Source organism: Chiloscyllium plagiosum, chromosome 4 (assembly GCF_004010195.1).
Source record: "Chiloscyllium plagiosum isolate BGI_BamShark_2017 chromosome 4, ASM401019v2, whole genome shotgun sequence".
Taxonomy (NCBI): Eukaryota; Metazoa; Chordata; class Chondrichthyes; order Orectolobiformes; family Hemiscylliidae; genus Chiloscyllium; species Chiloscyllium plagiosum.
Window position 1 is genome coordinate 83,885,692 of NC_057713.1, and position 21,489 is coordinate 83,907,180.

General features: G+C 40.8%; 1 protein-coding gene across 3 annotated transcripts in view; it reads left to right on the plus strand.

Moving 5' to 3' along the window:
* fer1l6 (fer-1 like family member 6) overlaps nt 1-21,489 on the plus strand; it is a 146,951-nt gene that overhangs the window by 30,905 nt on the left and 94,557 nt on the right. For all 3 annotated transcript variants that reach the window (XM_043688527.1, XM_043688529.1, XM_043688530.1), the window contains 7 exons: nt 579-657; nt 2,842-3,001; nt 6,396-6,582; nt 9,310-9,502; nt 12,617-12,957; nt 15,989-16,097; nt 17,479-17,656. In XM_043688527.1, coding sequence (XP_043544462.1) covers nt 579-657; nt 2,842-3,001; nt 6,396-6,582; nt 9,310-9,502; nt 12,617-12,957; nt 15,989-16,097; nt 17,479-17,656 — 1,247 coding nt within the window. The remainder of the gene's footprint in view (nt 1-578; nt 658-2,841; nt 3,002-6,395; nt 6,583-9,309; nt 9,503-12,616; nt 12,958-15,988; nt 16,098-17,478; nt 17,657-21,489) is intronic.

Genomic DNA, 21,489 nt, shown 5'->3' on the forward strand with positions numbered 1-21,489 from the left:
AGGGTTACACTCAAAATGTCAACTTCTACAGCTCCAAATGCTGCCTGGCTTGCTGTGTTCTTCCAGCCTCCTGCCTGTATAGCCAGTATAGAACGAGCTGCCAGAGGAAGTGGTGGAGATGGGTACAATTACATTTAAAATGCATCTGGATGTGTATGTGAATTGAAAGGGTTTGGAGGGATATGAGCCAAATGCAGGCAAATGGGACTAGGTTAGAGCAGGATGTCTGTTTGGCATGGATGAGTTGGACCGAAGTGTATGTTTCTGTGCTGTATAACTCTATGACTTTATAACTGGACAAAATACTCCAGCTAAGGCTGAACCAGTGTTTCATTCATGTTTATTATAGCTTCCCGGCTTTTGTTCTTATTTCTAAATAGAAAGATGTAAAATGGACCATCATAGGAATAAGGAACTGTCAGTAAATGAAATGATCAAAGCTTCCCATGATTTAATAAATGGGTAGAGGATTAAAACAGAATGTCTTGTTACTACTTTTCTAAATATCACAGTTTGAATTTTTCATTAAGTGTTTTCACTCATTTGCTATTTCCCTAAATGCTGATGTCATTGTGCAGGTTTGGCATTCCAAACTGATCCGTGGAACACTGATTGGGTCTTTTAAACTGGATGTGGGAACAGTTTACAATGAACCAGGTATATTCAATTGCTGTCAGTTCAAAGCTATAGGGGTGAATGGAGCAGATTGGTGGGTCTGTGTAATGGCTGAGTGGAAGGTCGTATATTTTATACCTTTAACACTTTGTATCTTAAATTACCATCAATCATCACTGCCTCAAGGGGAATTAATGTACTATTGTCTTGACTGGAGGGAAATCTGAAGCAGCAGTCGTAGGATTACGATGTGCTGCATTTAACCTCCCAGTAAATGTATCTAAGTATAGTCTTATCTTCAAATCACGAGTCCACATCATTGCTTCAACAATCTTTGTGTGTCATTGGTACATTTACATCTAAGAAGCAGTTATTTACAAACTTTTCCTTAATGCAACATGGTGGCTCAGTGGTTAGCACTGCTGCCTCACAGGACCAGGGACAGGCAGGAGGCTGGAAAAACACAGCAAGCCAGGCAGCATCAGGAGGTGCAGTAGTCAACGTTTCGCGTGTAACCCTTCTTCAGGACGAGGGGTGGGTATGGGGTAGCTGCACATAAAGAGGAAGGCGGGGGCAGGGTGGTGAAGTGGGGTTAGGTGAAGACAGGTAGAGGGTATGACCTGGTTGGTCAGTGGGAGGAATGGATCCAGTTGGTGGTGGGAGCAGTGGCAGTGAGGAGGAGGGGCTGGTAGGTTATTTGAAATTGGAGAACTCAGTGTTGAGTCCTTCGGGCTGCAGGATGCCCAGGCGAAAGATAAGGAGTTGTTCCTCCTTAGGTGCTGTGGTTTGTTTTGGCAATGGAGGAGGCCAATGATGATCATATCAGAAAGGGAGTTGTTGGGGGAATTGAAATGGGCGCTGACTGGGAGCTCCAGTGTGCCCCTTCAACACCAGGACCCAGGTTATATTCCAACCTCGGGCGACTGTCTCTGTGGAGTTTGCACATTCTCTCCATATCTGTGCAGGTTTCTGCTGGGTGCTCTGGTTTCCTCCCACATGTCCAAAGTTGGATTGGCCATGCTAAATTTCCCACAGTGTTCAAGGATGTGTAGCTTAGGTGTAGCCATGGGAAATGCAGAGTATTAGGGTAGGGGATTGGGTTTGGGTTGGGTACTCTTTGGAGTGTTGATGTGGACTTGTTTCCAAATGGCCTGTTTTCATGCTTTAGGGTTTCTATGGCATTTCATTATTTTGAATGTGAGAGAAAAATTTCAGTGCATGCCATTTGAAATTAGAATGTCTTTTAATGCACATTATTTACTAAAGAAAGACTAACCAAGATTGATAATGACAATTCTTTCATTTTAATTCTATACATACTAAATATCCTCTTGTTTTTCTTTCCTAACCTGAAATCGTAATTTCTCTTGTATTTTCAATCTTCCTCCTGATACTTATTTCCCACTCAGAACCTGGATTCCATGCTGGAACATTTTTCCTGCTGTATTCTCCCAATCCCGAATGACGGATTAATTCCCTAGATGGGGCTCATGCCACCGGACTTGGTTTTCGTGAGAAAGCTGCAGTTTCCAGTGATCTGTCCAAGTTACCATGGTCCCTTGAGAACCCATTAGGGAGATAGACAATTGGCAGTGGTTTAACTTGGGGGTCATCATGCCGAGCATGAAAGATGTGATTGGGAAAGTGGGTCTTCCATGGTAACCTCAGCTGGTGCAGGAATTGAACCTGTGCTGTTGATGTTAGTCTATGTAAACCAGCTGTCCAGCAAACTAAAATTCTGGAACTCAGTCGCCCACAGCAATGTGGCCAGGAAAGCAGTGTCAATTCAGTGCTGAGGTGAACAATCCACTCAATGGCTGATGCATGGTGACTAATTGTAATTCCAACAGGAACTGATCTCTCGGGGCAAGAGTTCAGAATATGGATTGCCAGTGTCACAATGTGAGCTGTTCCTCGTGTGACCAGGTCATCTCTGCGTCTTGTCTTGGTCAGGAAAGAGTCTGACCACCAATTTGGTGCACTTGGGGTATTTAGGAATTGGCACTAAATATTGCCCTTTCCTGCAATGCCTACTTCCTATGAATGAATATTATTTTAAAAATCCATCCTTTTAGCATAATATTCAAAGGACCCCGTGGTTTGCTTGAATGCTGTAATAATTGCATCAATACAGCAATTTTGTAATTATGATTTGTTATTGAAAATTTCATAAAAAGAACTAAAGTCAGCGTACTGAATTAACTTTTTCTCTTCTCCTTCCTACAGGCCATCAATTCTGCAACAAGTGGGCACCTCTAACCGATCCTAGTGATATCAAAACTGGAGTGAAAGGCTACCTTAAGTGTGACATCTGTGTCACTGGGAAAGGTGACAGTGCACCACCTTCTTTGAAAACCGCTGAATCGACTGAGGAAGAAATGGAAAAGTATGGTTATTCTTTCATTCCTTTGCGAGAAAGGAAAGGAAATGAAAACAAAATTGAGTTAGAAGTGCTAGAAATGGTTAGCATGTCAGAGAGTAGTGGCAGAGAGAAAAACACAGTTAGTGTTTCTGGTTTACTAGCCTGTCATCAGAACTAGAAGAATGCAAATACCTTTATACAGAGTGAGGGGAAAGAGTGAAAGGGGAAAATCTATGATAGGGTGAAAGGCAGAAGAGGCTCAGTAAGAAAGGGGATATCGGGGCAAATCCAAGGGATTGCAACGGGAGATGAAAGGAAATAATGATGTGGGTCTGTAGGACCTGGAAATGGCAACAGCACAATCAGATATTGTGACAATAAAAATCAAAATTCAGAAAATTGTGCAAGGAAGAGGGGACTCCGCCAGCCAGGAACACGGATTCCCCACCCCAAGAACTAGCTCACTCCAACTCCATCCCTAATGTCTCTGATGAAACACCATGACTAGCACTCGCTGTTGGAGAGAGAGCACAAATATGCTCAGCTTAAAACCTGCATGCAACTAAAAGGAAACAGAAGTGAAGGAAATGCCAGTGCTGGAATCTGAAATAACCTCCATCCCCTTTGGAAACACTGGTATACAAAGCAAATGAAGGAAGCTTCTGTAAACAGACAAGATAGCCATGTGTATTTTTTCATTAGAACGTACCTGATGAAGTGTTTGCCTGAAATGTTCACTTATTGCCTTGATTTCAAATGTTAATTGAACTGTGGTGTTTTTCTAAAATTATCTATCCAAATTAATGAATTATAATGTAGCAATTTATCCTGAGTAACAGGTAAAACATGATTTTCTCGAAGCAGGCATAAAGTTTGTGTTTAATGTTTGTTCATGTGAAAATGAACATCTTGAAAACTTCTTTTTGAACCAAATTAATCCCTTTTCCCTTAAGATAGTGAATTGGAATTTCAATTTAAAACTATCAAACCGAAGACACTGGTTTAAGTGCCAATGATTGGGACATGTTCCAATTCAGGCATGAGGGTCAGCAGAAAACAATTCGAGGTCAGCTGCAATATAAAGGATGCAGGGTCATATCTTCTCTGTTCTTCCAATAGTCCATGTGTCAGCATGATATTCTTTCTTCTTTTGTACACTATTTGTAATTAGACTTGTCAGTGATATGGCAGCCGAGAAGTGCATGAGTCTGGAGCAGTTTGTCCATTCAGGCCTATGATCAGTGAAACGTAATTGTCATCAAATAGTGATCATAACAAGATCAAGTTCAAAGTAACATTTGAAAGCGAGAAACACAAATCAGCTACTAGAATTTTAGATTTAGGTTAGACCAACTTTCTTGAGATGAGCCAGAGACTGCCCATAGTAAACTTGGAAAATCTACTAACACAACAGTGGAGGATGTTTAAAAAAACACGATACAAACCAGTTTATACCAGTTATAGGGAAAGCTACACTTCACAGAAAGAAGCAACTATGGACAACTGAAAAAGATAAGGTATAGCATAAAACTAAAAGGAAGGGCTCACAAAAGTGCAAAAAAGCTGCATGAATCCTTCTGAGTGGGAAAGATCCAAAGACAAGGAAATGGCCACAAAGCAGTATCACATCTACGAAATGGTATTATGAAAAGGAAACTTTCCGGGGACATCAAAATCAATAAGAGGATGTTTTACTAGAGGAAGCCTTCTAAAGGCTGAAAGTGGGGATAATGTCAATGACTATTGGGAAATGGCAGACGTGTTGAATTGTCACTTTCCCTCAATATTTACAGAAAAAAGGATAGCTTGCCTGTAACCCCAAGGAAATAAGTAGTGGATTGGGAACAGGCACTGAGTAACACTAACATAAGTAAAACATTGCTAATGAGGAAAGTAATGGAACTAAAGAGTGTCAAATTACTAGGAGTTAATGATTGCCATCTGAAGCTGTTGCATGAAGTGGAGGAGCACTTTATATACGCTCTAACTATAATCTTTCAGAGTTCCCTAGATACAGGAGTCACCCCTCTGAATTGGAAAATTGTATTTCACTCCGCCTTTTAAAAGGGTGGAAGAGGAAAATCAGGGCATTACAGACCAGTTGGCCTGGCATCTGTGGTGTGGAAATTGTTGGAGTCTATGATCCAGGATGTGTAGTTGAACACTGTGAAAATTTTCAGTTGGTCAGCAAAAGTTAGCATAAATTCATAACGGGTAGGCCAGGGCTGAAAAACCTCATTGAATCTTTTGATGATTTTTGACAGTGTCTGACCAAAGAAACTTGGGAGGTGCACAGATCTTTAAAAATACAGAAACAGGTGCAGAAAATAATAAAGAAAGCTAATGGAATGATATTCTTTATATCTGGAGGACTGGAGTATAAGGACGTGGAAATTATGTGGTAACTGTGCAACCTTTTTGGAGTACTGTGAGCAGATCTTGGCACCATACCTTAGGAAGGATATATTGGCCTTAGACCAATGAAACCTGGACTTCGGGGGTTAAATTTTGAGAGATTATACAAATAAGCCTGTTTTCTCAAGGATTGGAAGGTCAGGAGTGATTTGATCAAAATCTTCAAGATGTTAACAGGAAAAGACAAGGTAGATAAAGTTAAATTATTTCCACTGGTTGAGGATTCTAGAACTAGGGGCATAGTCTAAACATTAGGGCCAGACCTAACAGGAGAAATGCACTTTCACACCCAAAGGGTGGTAGATGTTTGGAACTCTCTTCCAGAAATGGCAATGGATACTGGATCAATATACTTTTAAATCTGAGATTGTTTAACAAAACTTTATCTCAGGTATGAAGGGATAAACTCTGGGCCAAAGGCATGACCTCATTGAATGGTGGAACAGGTTCAAATGGCTTACTCCTGTTCCTGTTTTCAATGTTCCTATGAGACTGTCAAACTCATTTTGAATAGAAATGGGGTGGCACGGTGGCACAGTGGTTAGCACTGCTGCCTCACAGCGCCAGAGACCCGGGTTCAATTCCGGCCTCAGGCGACTGACTGTGTGGAGTTTGCACATTCTCCCCGTGTCTGAATGGGTTTCCTCCGGGTGCTCCGGTTTCCTCCCACAGTCCAAAAATGTGCAGGTCAGGTGAATTGGCTGTGCTAAATTGCCTGTAGTGTTAGGTGCAGCGGTAAATGTAGGGGAATGGGTCTGGGTGGGTGCGCTTTGGCGGGTCGGTGTGGACTTATTGGGCCGAAGGGCCTGTTTCCACACTGAGTAATCTAATCTAATCCTTGCAGCCAGTATTTCTAAGATTCTGAGTACCCAGCACCAAATATCCTACTTCATATTACAACTTAATTTTAAACAGCTTTGTGTTTCAGTCACTATTTGCTTCTTCAATAAAACATAAAAGTCATTACATTTTTATTTATAACACAATTTTTGGTTTGTGTTAGGAATTTACTTATTCCAGTTGGATTTCCGACAGAGAGACCGTGGGCAAGGTTTTTTGTCAAGATTTACAAAGCTCAGGGATTGCCGAAGATGAATTCTAGTCTCGTGGCAAATGTAACAAAAGCATTCATTGGAGACAGCAAGGATTTTGTGGATCCATATGTCATTGTCACCTTTTCTGGTCAAAGGGTATTTACTATCTTTCAAGTTATTTCTCTGTTTGTTTATTCGCAAGTTCATTGCACAATTCTGCAAACCTAACAACAGGATTGCAACTTGAAATCAAAATAGACTTTGTTACCTCCTATTTACTTTTATCTAACCTAATTCATTATTCATGAATTGGATGACTCAGAGTGGATGACTAGGCATTTTATCTTCTATTATGTTATGCTGTTTATGTTAAAATCCAAGGATTGATTTAGCTCACTGGCAGTATCTGGGCAGGATGGGTAGTTGAAATGACCTCTAATTCTGGTCTCCCTGACCCGAGGGAAAAGACTTTGCCTATTTACCCTATCCATGTTCCTCATAATCTTGTAAACCTCTATAAGGTCACCCCTCAGCCTCCGAAGCTCCAGGGAAAACAGCCTCAGCCTTTTCAGTCTCTCCCAATAGCTCAAATCCTTCAAACCTGGCAATATCCTTGTACATCTTTTCTGAACCCTTTCAAGTTTCACAACATCTTTCCAATAGGAAGGAGACCAGAATTGCACACAATATTCCAACAGTGGCCTAACTAATGTCCTGTACAGCCGCAACATGACCTCCCAACTCCCATACTCAATAATCTGACCAATAAAGGAAAGCATACCAAACACCTTCTTCATTATCCTATCTACCTGCGATTCCACTTTCAAGGAGCTATGAACCTGCACTCCAAGGTCTCTTTGTTCAGCAACGGTCCCTAGGACCTTATCATTAACTGAATAAATCCTGCTAAGATTTGCTCTCCCAAAATGCAGCACCTCTCATTTATCTGAATTAAACTCCATCTGCCACTTCTCAGCCCATTGGCCCATCTGGTCTGTCTTCTACCTTTGAGCCAGTTTTGTATCGAAATGACTAGTTCTCCCTGTATTCCATGAGATCTAACCTTGCTAATCAGTCTCCCATGGGGAACCTTGTCGAATGCCTTACTGAAGTCCATATAGACTTCTACTGCTCTGCCCTCATCAATCCTCTTTGTTACTTCTTTAAAAAACTCCATCAAATTTGTGAGACATAATTTCCCATGCACAAAGCCATGTTGACTATCCCTAATCAGTCCTTGCCTTTCCAAATACATGTACATCCTGTCCCTTAGGATTCCTTCCAACAACTTGCCCATCACCGAGTTCAGGCTCACTGGTCTATAGTTCCCTGGTTTGTCCTTTACCCTTCTTAAACAGTGGCACCATGTTTGCCAACCTCCAGTCTTCCGGCACCTCACCTGTGACTATCGATGATACAAATATCTCAGCAAGAGGCCCAGCAATCACTTCTCTAGCTTCCCACAGAGTTCTCGGGTACATCTGATCTGGTTCTGGGGAGTTATCCACCTTTACCCGTTCCAAGACATCCAGCACTTCCTCCTCTGTAATCTGGAACTTCATGTCTTAAATGTACATCAATAATTCTTTCAAATATAAATGAGATCATAAAGTGTTAAAATTGCCTGTGATATCTGCAGCAAAGGTACAGTGAAGGAACAGAAACTGAAACTGTTGGCGAAACTTGACAACATTCATAGAAAAATAGAGTCAATGTTTTGAGATCTGTGCCCTTTTCTCAGAACTGAAAGCAGCTAGAAAAGGGGAGTGCTTATGCTGATAATAGGGGGTGGAGCTAGAGGCATAGAAAGAAGTGACGCAAATTGCTCGAGACAGTACCCAGGGAGAGAGAATAAAAGGGGAAGCACCCAAAGGCATTGCTGATTGCAGTAAAGCTGAATTAATGATAACAGGAACAGGGAATAGTTTAAAAAGTTGTTGGTTGTGCTAGGAGAAACCCACATTGAAAGAATCTGGGTAATGAACATCGAGGAAAGTGATCACACTCTGAAATTGTTAAACTCATGTTCAGTCTTGAGGGCTTTAATGTACCCAGGCATAACATGACATGCTGTTCCTCCAGCTTACATTGAGCTTTGGTGGTGAATTGTAGCAAGAGTGAGACAGAAATGTTGATACCTGTGATACAAATATCTCAGCAAGAGGCCCAGCAATATCTCAGCAGAGGCCCAGCAATAGGTCCATTAAAATCAGAAACAGGAGAACAAAGATTTAACAGACAAATTTAATATATACTTTGGTTTGTCGCCACAAAAGATGACGCAAATATAAACCCAAAAATCTTGGGGAATACAGGAATTAATGAGAGGGGGAACTGAAAAAAAAAACATTAATAGTGTTGGAAGAACGATTGGCTTAAAGGCTAATAAACCACAGAGCCTGGTCATTTACATGCTTTTAGGGAATTGGTCTTAGAAATAATGGATGCAATTGTGGCCATCTTTCAAAATTCTATAAACTTTGGTGGGGGGGCTATGTGGTGAGTGTTAGCTTAGTTGGCTGGATGGCTGATTTGTGATGCCAATAGCATGGGTTCAATTCCTGCACTGCTTGAGGTTACTACGGTATTTAATGTTTTTGTCATGTATTCCTGCACCACAGAAATTTGTATCTCTTCAATATACACTGAAAAAATGTTTTAGACACAATATGTAACTGCTGTCCTGTGTGACTTATATAATCATTTAAATGTGACTGCTGCTGACCCCAAATCCAGATTCCAAATGTGCTTGAATTTTGCTGACTGTGGTTCTTTTGAAGGCCCACAGGGAATGTGATCAGTGTTGATATGGACTGATTTATTTTCTCCACTTCTGTTATGACGTACCTTTTTGTTTTCTGTCACCTTCTTTCTACTCATCAGGGCCGAACATCTGTACAGAAAAGTTGTGCTGACCCTGTCTGGAATGAGCAGATCATTTTCAAAGAAATGTTTCCACCACTTTGTCGGCGAGTCAAAATTCAGGTTTGGGATGAAGGGAATGTTAATGATGTTGCCGTAGGAACTCATTACATTGACTTGAAGAAAATATCAAATGAACAGGATGGAGATAAAGGTTAATTCCCGTTTGTAAAATCTCTCAGTAAAAAAAATCAAAATATTCACTTAAACTTTTAATTGAAATTAATGTTTTGTTTGTGAACTGTTAAGTGCTCAATATTTTGAACCGTCACATATATTGACGGTCTTTTTGTTGTGAATACTGCTAATTTTTTTGTTCATATACTTAAGACTTTCAAATGAATTCTTCAGATTTCAACAGATCTGCAAGTTGTATTGTGGCTGTGAAGAAAAAATGATATTGAGATTCATTAGAACAGTGACAGTCAAATTATGAATGTTAAAGAGGGTGATTGTCCTCAGCTTTACTCTTGCCTGAGAATCACACTGATTGCCATTACAATTAGCAATTTGGGTGCACCCTCTAAAAGTTTCCAAACATTAATTTGAATAGATGGAGGGTTGTGGAAAGTGTTACAAAATTGTCTGATCTGTGTTTCTGAGGGGTGAGTCTTCACATAAGGTATACGATTTCAGAAAAACTTCTTTAAAATATAGTTTGACTCTGGTCATAAAGTGTACATTTACTGCTCATTGAATAATAGGAAGGATTTGATTAACCCTTGAGAGGGAAAACTGATGAAAAATTAAGGATTTTTTGTTCTGGATAACTTCCTTAAAGTCGTGGGCTAGATTCCCATTTGGTGATGGAGGTGTGAATGAGGTTAGGAGGGGAATCAATCTTAAAACACTTCTGCTAGTAATTTCAAAATATGCAGTTCAAACCTTGCTTTACTTTCATGTGCCATTTTCTATAGTTGGTAATGCCTTAGGTTGTGACCCTGTGCACACTCTTCTGATGTTGGGGCCACCATTGGCAATACTATAGCAAATCTGAATATCTTCTATCCCTCAATATCTTTGTGTTTGGACCGGTTCTGGAAGTGCTAATTAAAAAAGTAACCAAATTGGCAAATTCATGATCATTGGGGCAAGTGTACTGAGGATTTGTGACATTCTGACCTTTAAATGTTAAATGTTTTGATAATTTCAGGTGACAGTGTTAGACATTGTATTGTAATGTAAATGTGTTTGAACTGTGGTGATGCATCATAAGACCTTGTCAGTAAAGGTAAATTATCCATTAAATCAACCAGCATTATTTAAGTATCAGGATGTGCTAGAGTACATTAACCTTAGAAAATGCTATTATGCATTCCAAACAGTAGGAAACTGTCTTTCTTGCAGTTGTGGCTGTGATTTAAATGTTGCAAGGTCCTTAACTTTAAAAATAAAGCTGAGTTCCACGCATTTGATTGACGGGTAATCTGCTTTGAAATGGAACTGAAGCACCATCTATTGTTTTAGTTTCTTTTCCTCAGGAGTTGCAATGGTTTGTTTTATAGCTCTGTTTTTTATTTATACTAATTTATGTTTCCAAAACTCTACACCCACAAATGTAATTGGGGTATTGTTCAGATTTAGATTGATTGCTATAAGAAGTTCTAAAAATATTATCTATCCTTGATGTAGTAATTGAAGAAATGCTTGTTTTAGGATAGGCTGACCACTTGAGGGAATTAAAAAAAAAATATTTTTATGAAGGAGAATTTTTTTTCAGTGTGGTGTACTTGGATACCAGCTTTATAATTGGTGGTATGTTTTAATGTCCATTTTAAAGACACCCTGTTGAAAGCTGACAGTGGACACTGGCTTTATGGCCACATTGGATAAATAGAGGCATGGGAGCTATGAGGAGGGCATGGCTATTTGAGGGGATATGGAACTTAGGGTGATATGAGGAGTAGGAGGAGATGAGGAGATATAAAGAAGGGACTCATGGTGGTATAAGGGGCCATTGGAGGTTGTTGATGTGAGGTTCACGGTGTTAACAAATAATGTTGGGAGCTGGACAGCTGTACTTGAGAACCAAGGTGGGCCTTCTAACCAGTACACCTCTGCTCCCACACTACCCCCTGTACTCATCCTGCATTGCATTATGGGACTTGCAATCCAACCTCTCCCTTTCTACATCTCGAAGAGGAAAAAATATAGCAGGAATAGAGCCCTAAATAAGTTTCCCTGGTTCCCTGAGACAAGAACCTAGACCCTGGCTTAGAAAATAGATTTGTTTTCTTTTGAAGGGAGAAAAACTTGAGTTGATGGCATTAAAATTTCCAGCAGTTATGCAAACCTGACATAACTAGTTTAAGCAAATCGTTCATTGTAATGGAGTAAAACTCCAAGTTATTGAATGTAATCTTGAGGGAGATGATAGTATCATAGGAATGTGATTGGACTAACAGCGCAAAAACCCAAATAATGCTTTGATCTCAACATTCATCGAACACATCAGCCCATCAAATTTAAATACAATGAAGAAATCGATAAAGATAGTTTCAGTAATAGTATCTGTCAGAAATGACAGCAATCATCATAAAAACTCATGTGGTTCACTAATCTTCTTTACGAAAGGAAATCTGCCATCCTTACTTGGTCTGTCCTACATGTCCTACATGTAACTCCAGTAGCACAGGAATGTGATTGATTTTTAACTGTTCTCTGAGATGGCCCTGTTAGCCATGAAGTTGAAGGGCAATTAGACATGGGCAATAAATGCCTTGCAAGTGAAAACCACATCTCTTAAGAAATGACCCCACAAGATTCTGCAATAAATAATTTAGTTGTGGAATTAGGCGTGGGTAAAGACATTGAAAATGATCCTTTAAATTGCTTCAAGATGTGGTTGAATGTTGTAAACAAAGGGGTTAAGAACATATACAGGAGGGAAGTCATTGAAATCAACCTCTGCAGAGCTAATGGGATGCAGATAGTAAAGACATCGTCCTCCTGCTTGAAGCCAGGATTGTCCTGCATGAGAACCACCCTGCCTCACATGACTCTGTTGTCATCCATGTTCTATGTTACACCCTCTTATAAATTCCATTGCCTCCTTTGCAATTGTCACCTCCCTCTACCTCTCAGCCTACAGTCCCCAACTCTCATGATTAGGTGCCTGGGCCTGGTTAAATGACATTACTACTTGGCAAGGCAGGAATGATGCAAGCATGCAATTAGATGCAAGCATGCAATTAGAATCATGAAATAAGAAAGTAATATTCAAAAATTGAGAAGTGATGTGAAACAAAAAGCTTTTTTTACCTTTCAGGGTTTTTGCCAACTTTTGGACCAGCATGGATCAATTTGTATGGCTCAACTCGCAATTATACCCTACTGGACGATAACCAGGAGCTCAATGAAGGCTTTGGAGAAGGAGTATCATTCAGGGGCCGGCTCCTGATTGAAATTGCAGTGGAGATTCTGTCAGTGGGCGCAACTGATTCCAAATTCTCTAAGCTTACAAAGGAGTTGAAGATTGTACCTAAAGATACTAAATTTGGAAAAGAACAGAAGACATCTGCCACATCTGAAGAATCCAAATCCTCTAACTCTTCTAATAAGACAAATTCTACTGAAGTTGAAGTAGAATCAATAGAGACATCTTCTTGGGTTTGTTTTACAATCACCAGTTGTTTTTTTCACATTAATCCGAGGGAAAGGGCATGAAACTTCAAAATGGAATGAGGTTGCAGTTTTAACTTTGTTTATTAGATTTATTACACATGGTAACTATTTTCAAGTTTGATTGAAATCACAAGGCCTTTTGTTGGAATCAGACTTGTCAACATGTGTCCTTGCCTGCCCTTCCACAGCTCCTGGCCTTTGAGGTGTCCTTCCCACATATCGCCCTCCTGCTTGAAGCCAGGATTGTCCTGCATGAGAACCACCTCACCCCACATGACTCTGTTGTCATCCATGTTCTACGGTACACCCCCTTATACATGCCATTGCCTCCTTCGCCATTGTCACCTCCCTCTACCCCTCAGCCTACAGTCCCCAACTCCCATGATTATGTCCCTGGGCCTATTTCCAAGGCAGTGATCCCCTTGCAACCTCCAAAACTCTTGTTTCCCCTTAGCTTCCATTGAAGGACTTGATGGACTGACTGTGGCCCAAACCCTTACGTAACCCAACTGGATAGCCACAGATAAGAATGTCCCAGGCCCCTGACTGATTCTGTCCCCAACCAAGTGAACCCGAGCCTCTGGACTGGATGCTGTGGAGCATTAGCCAATCCTCAGATTGCAGAGACACAGACTCCCTGACCAAGAACACCACAGCTGGATACTTGACTGTGCCCAAACCCCTGGATTGATGTTGGAAGCTGGCCTTGATTCACTATGCCAGACCCACTGTTTGACAGGTTCTTCCATGTACTTCAGTGAAGACTGTTCCCTTAAGACTTTGAGTCATAGCTGCCTGCTTGCTGCACATACAGTCTGTTTGCTGTGTAAGCTATTGGCATGTGATGCTGGTGTGAGATTGACGCAGCACACTGTCATACAGCAGGATGTCCGCCCACTTGACTGAGGACTGCTGACGAGCATGGCAGACTGCCTGGTTAAATGAGTTCACTATTTGGCAAGGCAGGAATGGTGCAAGCCTACAATTAGGTGCTAAATGAGTGAGTGACAAGACAGTGAGTGAGCAGTCTTAGTACAGCCTAGCCCAATCTGTGAGTTGGGTTCCTATACAGTTGTGCAAAGCAACCTTGCATCAGCCTTTCAATGTCAGTTGCTGGTGATGGCTATAAATCCTGCTGTTTGATGCTAAGAACATGGCAGCACTTCACAGGCATTGGCTGGAGCTGGGGTCGCCAGGTAACCACTGATGTCAAATTTGCTCACTGTGGTGGTAGGAAGAGCTGCTGTATAATAATGAGGTGACATGTAAAGTTAATAAGATTTTTTTTGTTCATGTGATGTGGTCATCGGGGGAGAGTGCAGCATTTATTGCCCATCCCCTATAGCTCCTTGGTATAAGTGGCTTGTGCGGTCCACTTCAGAGGACAGGGAGAAAGTGAGGACTGCAGATGCTGGAGATCAGAGTCGAGAGTGTGGTGCTGGAAAAGCACAGCAGTCAGGCAGCATCCGAGGAGTATTCCTGATGAAGGGCTTATGCCTGAAACATCGATTCTCCTGCTCTTCGGACTCTGCGTGACCTGCTGTGTTTTTACAGCACCACACTCTCAACACTTCAGAGGACAGTTAAGAATCAACCATATTTTTGTGGGTCTAGAGTCCAATACAGGCCAGACCAGGTAAGAATAGCATATTTCCTTCCTTACAGGACATTAGCGAAGACATCCGGGGGAGGCGATGACCTCGTGGTATTATCACAGGGTTGTTAATCCAGAGATGCAGGTAATGCTTGGGGATCCCATTTTCAAATCCTACCACAGCAGAGGTGAAATTTGAATTCAATGAAAATCAGGAATTAAGAGTCTAATGATGATGCAGCCAATGTTGATTGTGGGGAAAACCCATCTGGTTCACTAATGTCTTTTAGGGAAGGAAACTGCCATCCTTACCTGGTCTGGCCTACATATGACTGTAGCAATGTGATTGATTGTCAACTTCCCTCTGGACAATGAGGGATGGGCAATAAATGCTGGCCTAGCCAATGACGCCCTCATTAATGAATTGAAAAAAAGTCAAGCTTTTACAGTAATTGGCAATTTAAAAAGCCAGTTTTAAATTCCTAAGTTTTTAAAGTGAATTTAAATTTCACTACCTACCATGGTGGGATTTCAATACATAACCAGAGAGTATTAGTTTGTGGGTTCTGGATTACTAGCAACTACAAGCAATAATTCCATTGAATAGACAACTCAGCACTGCCTAATGAGAACTCACCACTGCCTATCAAGAATCTCATTTAGACCTTAGTTAAAAGATGCAACGAGTTGCCCTGATGTGGGAATGGGCCTCATTAGACTTCTCATGCTGCTATATTTTGCCCCGTAGACTCCACCGTTCAGGCCCCTGTAAGATTCTGGCTACAGTCACTGAATCTTAGGTGTCTCTTAGATATGGTCAGCACCCCATAAGATTCTAAAATGTTGTGCCTTATACCCAACCAAGCTTGTATGAATTCATCAGGTTAGATGGAGCTTATTACAGTTTCCAACATTCATCTTTTCTGGGCCATTATCTTTTACATCGCAGCCTATAGTTGCTCAATGTAATAGAAAGCTATGAATCTACTTGGAGACAAACAGCCAATGGCTGGACAGGGTGCCAGCAGCCACTCTCTGTGTTCCTGAGTGGGGAGGTAACACAGATATTGCCCGGTAGACAGGGATTCTTAAAACCCCTCCCCGTCAACGTGGTTGTCTGGCTACATTTTCAATTTTGGATTTTTAAAAAATGTTGTCGAGACAGTATTTTCTTGTTAAGTGTTGCCTTTGTTTACCCTTTAATGAGTAGGGCGGAGTTTCAGAGTCTGATTCATATTGAATTAAATATTCTCACATTTTAGAAAATTCAGAATTGGGTGTTTTAGAAAGTTCTTTTTTGCTTTATCACAAATATTTAAGTCATTTAAGAAACGAAGGACTGGAAAAAGTACTGATTCTGTAATGTCTTTATTTAGACTATCTTTTCAGAATTACTACCTAATCAATAAATGTCTTTTCCAGTCAGATGAAGAAACTGTCCAAGATTTCCTTCTGTTTGGTACAATATTTGAGGCAACAATGATTGACAGGAAAATTGGCGACAGACCAATCAGCTTTGAGATGTCTTTAGGTAAGAAGTTACAGTTTTGTCTCTTCATTTAGATGATATGGAAGCATTTGACCAACCATTATAGAGCAGGCTTGATGAGTTGAATGACTTACTCCTGTTGCTATGTTCCTATGTTAGTTTCAGTATTTTTCATGATCAATGTTTTACCGGATCTGTAGATTCTGAAGTGTGTGAGAACAGCGCTGATACTATACAAGTCACTGAGTGCAGATTGAGAAAGCATACACTTCAACTGTAAAATGTAATTACAATAACTGTTCAATAATATCTCTGAATACATCGCACTCTCTCAGGGAAGGTTAGGATAAAAAAAGAGGAGAATTACTACCCACTAACTTCAGATAGAACAAAAGTAGCCTTGGACATGGTCAGAGAGGAAATTGCTTGCTTCCAATCAGTCTTTATGGCCACTGGCAAATAGCGACACCAAAGAAGGTGATAATACCACATTAGTGCATTTGTATGTAATACCAACATTGGCTGACACATCTATGTTCCATGATTTTTCATTTATCCATTTATTCCAATAATGTTTTGCAGCAAATGTTTGTGTGATTGTAATGTATAAATCCACTGAATATAAACCCATTTCAAACAATTGATGAATGTTCCTTGAAGAATTTACAGCATATCTTGCATGAATTGATTGCTTCCTCCCTATTCCCAATGTGGCCCATATGTAGTCATCACAAGAATGCTGAGGCCATCAGCCTAGTGTTATTTACAAATGACTCATGTCTACTGTCCACATGGTAACCAGGGCATCGAGAGGTTGCTGGTTCCCTGTTTCCTCAGCAGCAGCTTCCCAAACAATAATGTCTCACAGTAAAATCAGTGGAAAAAATTGCTGAACTTATGATCAGACAGGTCCAATATTTCCATGAATAACCATAATAATCCTGATTCGGAGATGCCGGAGATTTGGACTGGGGTGTACAAAGTTAAAAATCACACAACACCAGGTTATAGTCCAACAGGTTTAATTGGAAGCACACTAGCTTTCGGAGCGACGCTCCTTCACCTGATGAATCACCTGATGAAAGAGCGTCGCTCCGAAAGCTAGTGTGCTTCCAATTAAACCTGTTGGACTATAATCTGGTGTTGTGTGATTTTTAACTTCATAATAATCCTGTAATAGTCATAAATTCCAATGCAAAGAAAAAACTAGAGAAAATCTGTGGGCAGATAAAAGTGACGAGTACTGGTCATTTGCCATTGACAACAAAACGTGGGCCAATACATTTACGAAGTAGAAGTGTAAAGGCAGCTGCAATTGTCTCTCTTTCTACCAATAGGAGGAGGTACTGCTAAGATGTACATTAATGGCTTAGAAGGAAAGATGTGCAAATGGGAAGTTTCATCTTTCATTTCCTCTTTGCAGGGAATTATGGAAATACCATAGATGGAGTTGTTCCAGCCAGTCCAACCAAAAGACGACCACCAGAAGTGAATGAGGGTGAAACTGTATCTCTGTTGTATGGCAGGGGACTGGGTGATATGTCCCAGTCCAACAAGTCAATGAGCACCCCTGAGAAACCATTACTAACTGAAGGCAACAGGTGGAATTCAATATCTATTCATTTTCTTTTCAGTCACATTGTGTGGGTGTCATTAGCTAGGCATTTATTACTCATTCATACTTGTTCTTGGTGTTGGTGAGCTGACTTCTGGAACCACTGCAGCCCATGTAATGCAGGTATACCCACTGTGATGTTTGATAGGAACTTCCAGGATTTTGACTCAGCATCCGTGAAGGAAAAATGATAAAGCTCCAAGTCAGAATGAAATATCATTTTGAGGGAAAGCTACTTCCATGAATCTGCTGCCCTTGTCCTTCTAGGTGGTAGGGGTTGCAGGCTTGGAGGTTGCTGTTGAAGGAACCTTGGTGAGTCACTGCAACTTAACTTGTATATAATGCACACTGCTGCCACTGCATTGGTGGCAGAGAGAGTGCTAGATTGCTGACAGCTTGCCAATCAAGTGGACTGCTTTCTCCTGAATGGTGCTGAATTTCTTGACTGATTTTGGAGCTACATTTATCCAGGCGAGTGATGAGTTTTCCATCACACACCTGATTTGTACCTTGCAGATGCAAAGAGATTTTAGAGAGTCAGGATATGAACTACCCATGCCAAAATCTCTAGCTTTTGACCCGGTTTTGAAGCCACATTATTTATTTACATGAATCCAGTTCAGTTTCTGGACAGTGGTAACCCACAGGTTGTTGATAGTGGAGAATTCAAAGTTGCCAAAGGATGATGGTCCAACTCTCACTTGTTGGAGTTGATCATGTGTGATGCAAATGTTACTTGCCACTTATCAGCCTAAGCCTGGGTATTAACTGAATCTTGGTACATTTGGGCATTTGGACAAGTATACTTTACTACGTGAGGTATCATCAATGGTATTGACCATTTGCAACCTTCAGAAAAATCTCTGTTCTAGCCTAATATTGGAAGAAAAATGGTGGGGCTCCTATGAGGAACTCCTGCAGTGATGTTCTGTGTCTGAAATGATTGGCCTTCAACAATCACAACCATCCTCCTATGTGTCAGGTATGACTCCAACCAGCAGAGAATGATTCCCATTGACTCCAGATTAGTTTAGCTTCTCAATGCCATGACTTATATCACAGAATTTCTACAGTGTGAAAACAGACCCTTCAGTCCAACAATTCCACACTGACCCTCCAAAGAGTAACCCATCCAGACCCATTCCCCTACCCTACATTTACCCCGGACCTCTGAACCTAACCTATATATCCCTGAACACAATGGGCAATTTAGCATGGCCAACTCACCTAATCTGCACATCTTTGGATTGTGGAAGGAAACTGGAGAAAACGCACATTGACACAGAGAAAATGTGCAAACTCCACATAGACAGTCGCTTGAGGTTGGAATCAAACCTGGGGCCCTGGCGCTTTGAGGCAGCAGTGCTAACCACTGAGCCACTGTGCTGCCCCATCAAATAGGGCTTTGATGCTAAGAGCTGTCATTCTAATCTTACCTTTGGAATTCTGCTCTTTTGTCCACATTTGGACCAAAGGTTTAATGAGGCCAATAGCAGAGTGCTTGTGAGCAGCATGTTTTACAGCACTTTTGATGGCGTTCAGTGAGTTTTTTATTTGTCTGCTTGCATCAGTGACTAAATGTGGCAGGACTAAAGAGCTTAGATTTGATCAGTTGGTTATGGAATTGCTTAGTCGGGAGTGTGGTGCTGGAAAGGCACAGCAGATCAGGCAGCATCAGAGGAGCAGGAGAATCGACGTTTCGGGCAAAAACCCTTCATCAGGAATTGCTTAGCCTTGTCTATCACTTGCTACTTTCACTGCTTAGCATGCAAGTGGCCTTGTGTTTATTTCTTCACCATGTTGACACCTCATTTTGAAGTTTTCCTTTTGTTGTTTTTGACGTGTCTTCCTGCACTCCTTAGTGGATAGGGTTGATACCCAGGCTTGAAGTTAATGGTAGAGTGGTTGATACGCCAGGTTATGAGTTTACATTTTACAGTTGAATACAGTTCAGGTGCTACAGATGGCTGACAGCATCTCATGGCTACCCAGTTTTGAGTTGCTAGATCTGATTGAAATTTGTCCTATTTAGCATGGTGGTAGTGTCACACAACATCATGAAGAGCATCAGTTTTTCAAATAAGGAAGGTATTTTGTCTTCACAGGTTTGTAAGGTGGTCTCTCCTACCAAAAACAATCCTGGACAAACATATCTGTGACAGGTAGATAAGTGAAGACAAGTTCAATAGTTTATTTTTCCCTCTTGTTGGCTTCCTCTCTACATGCTGCAAACCCAATCTGGCAGGTAAGTTCTTTCGGACTTCAGCAGTGATGCTTCTGAGCTGTTTTTAGTGATGAAGTTTGGAGTGCTCCAACCAGAGTCAATTCTGTGACCCTGTTAGCCTTGGTGCTTCTTCTAATTGGTATTCAACATGAAGGAGTACTGATTCATCACCCAAGGTAAGGGCAGTAGCTAGTCATTAGCAGGAGGTTTCCTTCTTTGTCTTTGACTTAATGCCTTTTACCAAAATCATATGTGATAAAACTGAAAAGTAAATGATATTGTTCACTCCCAGACAAAAACTCTTGATTTTGTAAACAAGTGTTGGTTGAGAAAACATTTATTGCACCCATCTGTGTGCTGCATCCTCAGATTATGCAAGTCAAAGTCAACTGACTGAAGGTGCAACTTCAGTGCTAGCTGCTTTTTTGTATAGTTGATTTGTGTGGCAGGAAATGGGTAAAATTATGTGAGACGAGTTCCACGAAACTGTAAAGACTAACCACTTAAACCAAAGTTAAAAATCACACAACACCAGGTGATTGCCGCTCCTTCATCAGGTGATTGCCGCTCCGAAAGCTAGTGTGCTTCCAATTAAACCTGTTGGACTATAACCTGGTGTTGTGTGATTTTTAACTTTGTACACCCCAGTCCAACACCAGCATCTCCAAATCACTTAAACCAAAGTCTTGATGGGAGATTGTCAAACTAGCCTCCTTATGGGCTGGCTTCAAAACCAAAACTCCAGTTCCAAAATTCTACTTTCTGTGCAGTCCCACCATTGTATTTACATTTCAAATGCCAACAACAGGTTTATGCCAATGGTAATCCCAGAGCATTGAAATTCCATCCTCCTTCACCAAACGAGCTCAGCCAAGTGTTTGTGATCAGCAGTTAGCATAATGCTATGCTGGTTACAATGGGACACCTGAGATACTGATAAATTGTCTATACTATTGTGAGCATGGTGAATGTGCTAATGGACACAAATTCTTGTCGAACAATGACCCACTTAAATCTTTAATGCAAACATATGGAAATGATGGATGTTAGGTCAAGTAGCTCAAACCTATCCTATGCAGTCACATCATAACTAAATATCATGATCCTATTAATCTCACTAATTAAAATACGATGGAGGACAGACAGTCAACAATTTCAAAGAGAAATTCGATAATGAACAGTTAAGGGAAATAAACTTACAGAGATAAGTGAAAAGAGCATCAGGCTGGGACTGACAACATTGTCCTGTAAAATGCTAGCAAGACTTTGATAGAGTAAATGGTCCCCCTGTGCCATAATGACTTTGAATTTATGGTTCTCAATTCCTGGAACTAGTACAAAAATAAATGAAATTTAAAACTGAAGCAAATTCAGAGGAAAAGCATTCTAGGAAAGTGTTCTCCAACTTCTGAAAGCAATTAGAATGATTTTGGAAGATCACAGTGGCCCTAAGGCACATCCATCAATATCCAGCCACCAAAACCCAGCCATCAATTCCTGCCACCAATATGCTGTCCCTAAATCTCCAATATGGCAGGCACCAAATACTCAGCATGATTGCTTTTTAATATGGATTACAAAATATAATGTGAAGT